This window comes from Lactuca saligna, chromosome 1, assembly GCF_052625555.1.
Source record: "Lactuca saligna cultivar CGN05327 chromosome 1, ASM5262555v1, whole genome shotgun sequence".
Taxonomy (NCBI): Eukaryota; Viridiplantae; Streptophyta; class Magnoliopsida; order Asterales; family Asteraceae; genus Lactuca; species Lactuca saligna.
This window is the reverse complement of record NC_136417.1, coordinates 94889726-94900110: the sequence shown is the minus strand read 5'-3', so window position 1 is coordinate 94900110 and position 10385 is coordinate 94889726. Positions and strand designations below refer to the sequence as shown.

The 10385-nt window shown below is 30.0% G+C and overlaps 1 protein-coding gene across 1 annotated transcript; it reads right to left on the bottom strand.

Moving 5' to 3' along the window:
* Positions 1-252: 252 nt before the first annotated feature.
* On the bottom strand, positions 253-9395 carry LOC145041741 (protein REDUCED WALL ACETYLATION 4-like). The gene is made up of 16 exons (XM_078989910.1): positions 8919-9395; positions 7632-7723; positions 7402-7539; positions 7267-7323; positions 7093-7165; positions 6838-6996; positions 5909-6058; positions 4790-5045; positions 3612-3727; positions 3447-3533; positions 3274-3362; positions 2360-2422; positions 2184-2240; positions 1980-2076; positions 1514-1674; positions 253-651 (listed from the first exon to the last, which is right to left on the bottom strand). Exons 1-15 carry the CDS (start codon positions 8949-8951, stop codon positions 1519-1521), a joined length of 1623 nt encoding a protein of 540 aa, XP_078846036.1. The 5' UTR covers positions 8952-9395; the 3' UTR covers positions 253-651; positions 1514-1518.
* Positions 9396-10385: the final 990 nt, after the last annotated feature.

Here is a 10385-nt window from a genome sequence, read left to right as displayed (position 1 = left end):
CACCATTTAAAAAATGCAACCTATTGTCCTTCCTCATTGAATTCTTGATAACCTACACAAGGAAGTGACAAAACAAGTAGTAGCTTTTGGCAATAGTCCCAAATTTTAGTTCTTTCATTATAAAAAAAACATATAAAATCCATGCAACTTGAAACCCTTAAGCAATTCTCATTAAATTACCAAATAGACTCCCATACCCGTTGTACTATTTTGCACCTTTTGTATAAACAAATATAAAGAGAAAATTACTAATTTAGGAAAAAACGCTAAAAGCATGATATTGAACCTTTAATAATGCAATACAAAACATGAGCCAATGGCTTCCTTTTTTGTTTCCAAATACTTTCCCACAGATCTAAATTACAAATACTTACATGTTTTTTTTTTGGCTTCATTTTCAACAAACTAATAAAGTACACAAATTGAAAAAATTACAAAAGAATTTACTTTTTTACTATGACATCTTAATTGCTTGCTAACGTTTCATAAGGGCGAAAGCATCCAAATAACAGACTATTGGAAATCAACGGTCATGATTTTCTCCAAAATTGTTGGAGACACGTATCAAGTTTAGATGTATAGATGGATTTTTGTGCTCCATGTATATTTGTTTCGTGTTTGTAAACAAGAAATATGGACCCCCCATCGTGCCTGTGAATTAAAATCGGAAAAACTAAAAATTTAGTTGCAATGGAAATAGCTCAAACGCGTAAAACGTCATAAATTGATTTATTTAAAAATAATTTAGTTTTTATTGTAAGGGTTAATCTTAAAAAATATTTTATATTTTATGTTTATTCCGGATTAAACCTCAAATTTATTTTTTGCCTGAAAAAAACCTTAGTATTTTTTTATTTTTTCCAGAAAAACCCTCAACTTTGTGTTTTTTTTTTCAAGAAAAAAACCCTCAACCTTCTAAATGCTTTCAAAAAAACCCTCAACTTTTTTAGTTTTTCTAGAAAAAACCCACATTTTTCAATTCTTTTCGGAAAAAAATGACTAAAAGGGCCAGAAAAAATGAAAAAATACATGTTTTTTTAGGCAAAAAATAAATTTGAGGTTTAATCCGGAAAAAACACAAAATATAAGGTCTTTTTTTATATCAACCCTTTATGTAATAACATTTTCTAGCTTTATTAAGTTATCATGTTTGGCAAAGCAAAAACTAGCTTAAAAGCTAGCTTTTTAAAAAGTTACTTGACTAGTTCTTCAGGATCATTTTTCAAATTTTCCGAATATACCATTAATTAGTTATAACCATCATATTTTTCTAAATGGCCTTTTATGTCATTTTATATCTTTCAGCTAGCTTTTACGGTTTTACCAAACGTCATTTTTTATCGGCTAGCTTATAAGCTGATAGCAGCTAACAGCTAGTTTTTCAGCTAGTACGCCAAACATAGCCTAAAAATAAAATATACACATACGAAGTTCCCCAAAGTATTTAATACAGAAACCGTAAACCCTAAACCCTAAACCCTAACACATGCAGATATAGTTTTGAAGGGCTTACCAGAGTTATTGAGGAATCTGAACAACAATGAATGCAATGAAGTATAAACCCGCAAAAATTGTTGTTCCAGCAAGAAAATTGTAAAGCAATTGTCTGTCGTTTTTCGTTGGTATAAAAACTGATTTCAACGTGTTTGTCAATTCAAACAGCCTACAAGATATCTACACCAACAACCAAAATAAATAAATAAATAAATAAATCATAAAAATTAATTTATTTACACCCTATTGTTTACAGGACATGTCAGAACAGAAGTACAGAACATGAAATGACATGACATGACAGGCTTGTACTATGTTTGGCATGTACTGGACAACATTAAATGACATACAGTTTTATACTGTGTTTGTCCAATATGTATTGGACAGGGACTTGCCCTAAGTTTCTTGTATATGGAAAAGACGTAAATGCCCTTGTCATGAGTCTGGTTTCATTAATTAGAAAGGTGAAAGGATAAGTTGCTCACCAAGACATAGACTGCGGTTGTAAGCATGAAATTGAGCATTGGATAATTTGGGATGAATGAGAGAAGCCACTTTGGTTGTCCATTGGGGATATCCGATCTACACACCATTGTAAATTTTTTTCCAAGAAAGAAAAAAGAAATTATTTTTTTTTTTTTGGAAAAAATTAAATTCATATTTTGAAAAGAATTGTGGGTTGTAGTCACCTTAGCCAGATGTGGAATTGAGAAATGTATGTCTCTAAAGTGATCTTACCAAGCCACCTATAAGAACATGGAAAAAAGAATGATTGTATAGTTAATGACTTGATATAGAAAGGAATATGTGGAAGGGTATTTTAGTAAATATAGTTCTTGGAAAGTGGAAGTTAAAGAGAGCTTACGCGAATAGAGTTAATGAGTAATTACGAAGATGTTGAGTGAAATTCCTCAAGCAAATGTAGACACTGAAAAGAGGAAGTTTGTGGAATATTTAATTGTGAGTAATGAATTTTTTTTATTAAATAATAAAACTTAGCATTACAAAACCTCATTAAAACCCAAATAAGATTATTATAAAAGAAAACATTTTTCTGTTATATTTAGAGAGTAAATTACAATTTAATTAAAATCATGAAACTTATAAAATAAAAAACATTTTGGTTAATCTAAAAAAAAAAAAAAAAAAAAAACCCTTGTATTTTGTATTTTTTCCGGATTAAACCTCACATTTATGTTTAGTTTGAAAAAAACCTTGTATTTTTTTTCATTTTTCCCGATTTGGCCCTTTTAATCATTTTTTGCCAAAAAAAATTTTGTAAAACGTAAGGTTTTTTTCTCGAGAAAAACTAAAAAAAGTTGAGGGTTTATTTGGAAGCATTTAGAAGGTTGAAGGTTTTTTTTCGGCAAAAAAAAAATACAAAGTCAAGGGCTTTTTTTTAAAAAAATGAAAAAATACAAGGTTTTTTTTCAAACAAAACATAAATTTGAGGTTTCATCCCGAAAAAAAAAAAAAAAAAAAAAAATTAACCCAAACATTTTTGTCATTGAAATATTAGATAAATAATAATGGGTTATATAATATATATATATATATATATATATATATATATATATATATATATATATATATATATATATATAGCAATTTTTCATTCAATATTATGATGAAATGAATCACATTCCTTCAAGAATGATCCATTCGATTCCATCACAAAAAAACAAAAAACAGCTTTTTTCTCAAATACTACCAAAATATTTTCTACCAGATAATAATAAAAAAAAAAGGTAAAACAAAAAAATAAAATTAATTACACACGTTATAGGTATCCATGATGTGTAGGGATGATATTTGTTGTATGTAACCTTATCCAACTTGTATATATACTCATACCACATATAACCCCCCTGAAGAAAAAAAATTATCATAAGCCCATAAATTCTCTCATATGTGCAAAAGACATAAATGCCCCTGATCAGATAGACACTAACCAAAACAGCTACAGAAACAATGGATGCCTTAACAGTGCGTCTCCTCTTGCTATCTGACTCCTCAAGTTTCTCCATCCACTTTTCAACCTGAGATAATAATAATATTATAGAATATATAATATAATTTTTATAAAAATATTATGTAGGTGTTAAAGTTTTTAATACATTAGGGTGAAGATATGCATAAATCATTCCAATAATCCAGATGTATCGATCTAGTCCAGATCTAAAATGCCACTCATGTAATCTAGGGAGATCTGGTTTTGCAGGATCACTGTAACCTGTAATAGAAAAATAAATAAATAAATAAATAATACTTTAAAAGATTAAAAGAAACACTCATATATAGCTTACAAGATTAAAGAGCTGTTTCTTTTTTTCTCACAAGTCATATATTGGTAAAGTGGCTGAATCGATAATGATGTTATATGGATTAGATGATGTATAAATATTGTCTCAAAAATTAAATTAAATGACCATTTTACCCTTACATTCTTAAAAAAAAGAAAATGTTAGGTTTAATCTCAAAAAAGACCTTATATTTTGTGTTTTTTTTTCCGGATTAAACCTCAACTTTATTTTTTGTCTCTTGTATTTTTTTCATTTTTTCTGATCTGGCCCCTTTAGCCATTTTTTTAAATGTGAGGGTTTTTTTCTACAAAAAAAAGGTTGAGGGTTTTTTCGGAAAAAAAAAACAACAAAGTTGAGGGCTTTTTCAGAAAAAATGAAAAAATATAAGGTCAGGTTTAATCCGGAAAAAAAAACACAAAATATAAGGTCTTTTTTGAGATCAACCCTAATCATTAAGCCAAGTGTTTTTGTCTTAACCAATTAAGTCATTGAATTAAATGAAATGACCATTTTACCCTTCCATTCCAAAAAAAACACAAATGCCACAATATTCATTAAGCCAACTTTTTTTTGATTAAGTCATTGAATTAAATGAAATGACCATTTTACCCTTCCATTCCAAAAAAAACACAAATGCCACAATATTCATTAAGCCAACTTTTTTTTGATTAAGTCATTGAATTAAATGAAATGACCATTTTACCCTTCCATTCCAAAAAACAAAAAAACAAACAAATGCTACAATATTCATTAAGCCAAGTTTGTTTGGCTTAACCAATTAAGTCATTCTATCCAGATTAAGTCAAAAAGAAACAACCATTTATAGTTGTCCAATTCCAAATTAAATGCTTAGCCCATTACTATAAAAATATATATATATATATATATATATATATATATATATATATATATATATATATATATATATATATATATATATATATATAGCAAATTAGCACCCATTAAAGGGAAGAAAAAAGATAAAAACATACCTAATATGAATGCAAAAGGGCCCCACACTAAGTCAAATACTCCAGGAACTTCCCACACCAAAATGACCACAAGAAAGCATGCAATGAGCTTCGTAATCATCACTGATCTTATCTCATTATATTTGCTTCCAATAGCAAGTGCTCCATAAACCATAAGAGTGAAAAGAGTGTGCATAGGGCAAATATAATACAGCATATAATCATTGTTAAGAGCTATACAACAAAATGCCACAAAAAAATTCAGCCTCCACATCATCTGCAACAACAAAAAGAAAAAAAGAAAAAAAAAAATACTATTTAGCTGAATCCAAAGAGTTAATTAATCTCATAAAAGACCTGATACTTTGTTGTTTTTCCGGATTAAACCTCAAATTTATTTTTATTTTTTCTGAAAAAGACGTATTTTTTCATTTTTTATGAAAAAGCCCTCAACTTTGAGTTTTTTTTTTTCTGAAAAAAACTCTCAGCCTTCTAAAAATGCTTCCAAATAAACCCTCAACTTTTTTAGTTTTTTCTCGAAAAAAACCTCACATTTTACAATTATTTGTGTTTTTTCGGCATAAAACCTCAATTTTATTTTTTTTTCCAGAAAAAGACCTTACACTTTTTAATTTTTTTGACCTGGCCCTTTTAATCATGTTCTTCTGAAAAACTTGTAAAATGTGAGGGTTTTTTCGAGAAAAACTAAAAAAATTTGAGGGCTTTTCGGAAACAATTTGGAAGGTGAGGGGTTTTATCTGGGGAAAAAAATTAAGGGTTTTTTCAGAAAAAATACAAGGTTTTTTTCAGGCAAAAAATAAAATTAAGGTTTAATCCAAAAAAAAAAAAACAAAATATAAGATTTTTCATGAGATTAACCCTTTTTTGGAAAAAAATTACTAAAAGGACAAGATCGGAAAAAATGAAAAAAAAAAATTTAAACGTCTTTTTCAAGCAAACAATAAATTTGAGGTTTAATCCGGAAAAAAACACAAAATATAAGTTCTTTTTTAGATTAACCCTAAAATAATTGCAATCTTTTGTCCAACCAAAAAAGGTGGGACATGTATGTGAAAAAGACAAAAATGCCCTTGTCATCTAAAAAGATTGGTTAGATTAAAGATAAAAAAAAAGAATAACCTGAGAGAATCTTGCAACACTGAAATCTTTTCGGATGTAGTAATAGGAGAAGTTTCCAAAACCAGTCATCCAGACATATGCAGCAATAAAAACACGAATGGCATTGTATATCTCAGTGGCAGCAAAGTAATGATACATTAGAAACAGAACCTATGTCACATTAAACAAAAAATAATAATAAGATATAATCAATTTCAAAATAACTGATTTTTTTAATAGGGTTAAGCTCATTAAAAACTTTATATTTTGTGTTTTTTTCCGGATAAAACCTCGTTTTTATTTTTTTTCCCCTGAAAACGACTTATTTTTTATTTTTACCGAAAAAAATCCCTCAACTGTCTTTTTTTCCGAAAAAAACCCTTAACCTTCTAACTGTTTCCAAATAAACCCTCAATTTTTTTAGATTTTCTCAAAAAAACCCTCACGTTTTACAAGTTTTTTTTGGAAAGAAAATGACTAGAAGGGTGAAATTGGAAAAAATGAAAAAATGCAAGGTCTTTTTCAGGAAAAGAATAAAGTTGAGGTTTAATCCGGAAAAAGCACAAAATATAAGGTCTTTTATGAGATTAACCCTTTTCCTGAAAAAGACCTTCTAGTTTTTCACTTTTTCCGAAAAAAATCCCTCAACTTTGTCTTTTTTTCCGAAAAAAAACATTAACCTTCTAACAGTTTCCAAATAAACCCTCAACTTTTTTAGGTTTCCTCGATAAAACCCTCATGTTTTACAAGTTTTTTTGGAAAAAAAAAATGACTAAAAGGGCCAGACCAGAAATAAAAAATGAAAAAATACAAGGTCTGTTTCATGAAAAAGAATAAAGTTGAGATTTAATCCGGAAAAAAACACAATATATAAGGTCTTTTATAAGATTTAACCCTTTTTTAAGCAGTCAAATGGTTTGGAAATGAGAAACTTTGAACAAAATTCTTGCCTGCATCCATCCTTTCCATTCCTCTGTTTGATGTCTATTGAGATAAAGTATTGATTTTCCTGAAAATGCTGACTTGTCACCATGTTTTTTAAGAGAAGTCATTGCTGAAACAATGATAAGAAGACTGTATAGGAACAGGAAAAGATCCCGATTGTAGCTCTGCACAAGAAAAATAATAATAATAGTTAAAAAAACTGGGAGGATATTTTGGTCTTTTAATGAAATAGGAAGAATGGATTTTGAAGGATTCCTTACCTTTGTAGATTCTGGAATCAAATGGGTTCGATCACATAAGTAGAAATAGAATATAATTCCCCCAAATTCTGACCTATATTATATACATAGTAAAATCAAATGTAATTGTTCAGATTAAAGAAAAAGACAAATCAGAATATAATTAACATCAAGAAAGTAAGTAACATGACTTACATTGCCCTTAGGGTTGCTCGATTTTCAAGTAAAAAGGACTCATCCATTGTAACAAATCTAGAAACCAAGATATGGAGAATGTAATTAAAATTTTCAATGAAAAAAGATATCTTTATTACTTAATTGTTAACTAACCTAATTAAGTTTGCTTTAATGGAAGCAACAGGTTGTCTCATTGATGCAGACTTTGTGAGGCCTCCTTCAAGCAAAACAACTCGATCATCTTCCTTAGTTACCACAGTTTCCAATTCAACCAAACTATTGTCTGAATGTCTGTTTTCAAAATACATGAGTTTTGTAAGGTGTTGTTTCTTTTTTCTGGATATAAGAGATAAATGAAGGTGAGAGTGAATGAAGAAACTTACAGTTTAGATGGGGAAGAAGACTTCTTGTATTCAAGCCACTCAGAATAAATCCAAGAGACAAATATAGGGATGATTCCAAGCAAAAAGGACACCTTCAAGATGATAATAATCATTTAATAAAGACCTTATTATATTGTCTCACACTACTTTTGAATAAAAAGTAAGTATGACCCCTTTAAACTTATGTGTCTGTTATTTCTGTTGTTCTGTTTCCATCAGCTTATATAGTAAATGGTATAAAGTTCACATTAAAAAACATCGAAGAAAGTATTCATTTAACTAATCTTTTCTTTTTGTTGTTTCTCACACAGATTGGTATTCTAAAGGGATACAGATTTTACAGAACTCAAGCTCATTGGCCAAAACTTTAGTATGCAAAGAAGTAAGCTCTTAAGATGTTGTGTATAGATTGATCTAAGAAACTAGTACACATTATAAAGATATTTAGTAGTATGTGCAAGATTAGTAATTATTCATCAGGGATTCAGGGATATTATTGTTTAGAAACATTTAGCAAGTACATTAACCTGTAGATGTAGAAGGATATGTTTGTAGAATAAGAGGATTATTGAACATATGCATGAAGTTAAATAACTGATCCAGAACTAGAGATATGATCTATCCTATGTCTCAGACTTGACAGATTGACAGAATGAGATGACATACTTAGATCCATATAATGTGTGATGAATTTGCATTGATGAGATAAAAATGGTGATTAATGGATTTGCCTTAGGTGGGATATTGGACAAGAGGTAAATGGTGAAGATTCGACTAATATTGTATTGCAATAAATAATCACTAATCATAGAGCTGAAGGGATAAAGCTACTGTTAGCTAATACATTATCTATCTTCAGTATGGAGCAACAATAAGCCACTTCAAAAGTTATCAGAACACTGACATGATTGCTCTCTCCAAGATAATGCCAATACAAATTGTAGTTCAAAATATCAAAAATACTAAAGCAGAAGTAAGCCAACCCAAAAACAGTAGTCAATTTCAATGATACATATCAACAACCAGAGATCATTAACTGACAAATACTTCAGAGTGAAAAACACACACATTTGCCCACACTATATGAATTTGAAGTTCATCAACTTCCTTTTACAATCTAATCAAAGTCGATCAATGGTATTTAGATCAAAAGAACAAACAAATGCACATCCAAACGGATCCCAAAATCAGGATTTACAAAACGAACTAAGAACAGATCAGAGATTTAAGTCATTTAACTGACCAAAATAAGCTTTTTATCCTAAGATGCAGTGGTTAAATCTTTACCTGGCCAGGTGTAAGAGGTCCAGAAGCCACCATTTTGATTGAAACAAGCGGATTTCAATTCGGGAATCGCCAATGCCTTAACAACAGAGCAGAAGAAACCCAAATCAAATCACGATGCGTAGTTCAATTTTCGCATCGATGATTCGATCTATCCAGATGTACAAGTACGAATCTCCTCAAGTATATGTATATAAGTTGGAGAAATACTAATAATATAGATAGAAAAGCGAGATCAGACAATGAAACCCTAACTACTAGTGGAGAAGAAGGTAGAGATCTGAAGCAACAACAACTAGGAAATGTATTGGTAGGGTGGGGTAGGAGTTAACGTCGTCGTTTGCTTCAAGAAATGAAGATCGGAAGAGGTGTCTTTGTCTTTGTCTTTGTATATATTCAATTAACGGTTAAACGGTGGTTGTGTATGTTTGTATACACCTTTATACGTACATCACAATTCACAGCTACAGCACTCTCCTCTCCATTCTCTAACATCATCTTTGGTGCTTGGTTTGGGCAGGGTCGGGTCGAGTCGAGTCGGGTCGACCGAGGATTGAATGAAATGATATATGTTTACTAGTCCACAAATCACACGCAATTGTTTTTTTCAATCGAAGGGATCAATATCATTTTCTCATCCATCAAAACGTGTCAATATTTTGCAAATAAGTCCTTTAATATATAAATTAAGAATAGAGTAAATTACACAAATTCATATGAGGTATAGATGTCAAAATATATATATTTAGTCTTTACTTTCAAAAACTATTTGCTAGTTTCACCCATTACTGGATACATGAAACGACTATTATGTCTACTCTTTTTTTATTTATTTCACTTTTATTACAACAATTTATAATATACAAAATAAAATAAAATAAACTCTAAACCATTTTCCCTTAAATTTTTTGACAAACAATATCAGTACCATCGTCGACCACCACTTCTTTTTCTCTCAGAAACAGTATCGACAACCACCTCATTCACCATTACTACCCTCTTGTACAAACACCAATTGGAGCAAAAAAAAAACATAAAACATAGACACCTTGTATGTGTGTATTGAAGTGATACGAAGAGGGCAAAATGGATGTCGTCATCGCCACCTCTGCACTTGGGTTTAGAGATATACATGTCGTCTAGGGTTTCAGAAATGGTAGAGATGAAGTCGCAATCACAACAGAACGGAGAAACAGGAGATGATGGAGGGATGAAATTATGCCTCATCCAACTATCTGGAAGTTGTTATCCCCCTCTCATTTAATTGAATTTGATATCCGAAAATCCTACAACGAGGACAAGGACGGGGGAAGAGGAGCTCGGTAGGACTGTACTCTCAAATTGAAGATTTCGTTTCCGTTGTTTTGTAAATCAACTTTGTTGATATTATGAGTTTTGAACAAATGAATGTCACTTCTTGCTTTTAAGAAAAAGGTTTAAATTGGTTAACTTTCTTTAAATTGAAAAAAT

Bases quoted from the DNA above. Each gene is read 5' to 3' on its own strand.
- LOC145041741 (XM_078989910.1), bottom strand. From the start codon at position 8,951: ATGGTGGCTTCTGGACCTCTTACACCTGGCCAG. The intron at 7,324-7,401 runs GTTAGTTAACAA...CTTGGTTTCTAG, and splicing joins ATTAAAGCAAACTTAATTAG to ATTTGTTACAATGGATGAGT. The intron at 2,077-2,183 runs GTGACTACAACC...AATGGTGTGTAG, and splicing joins CAATTCCACATCTGGCTAAG to ATCGGATATCCCCAATGGAC.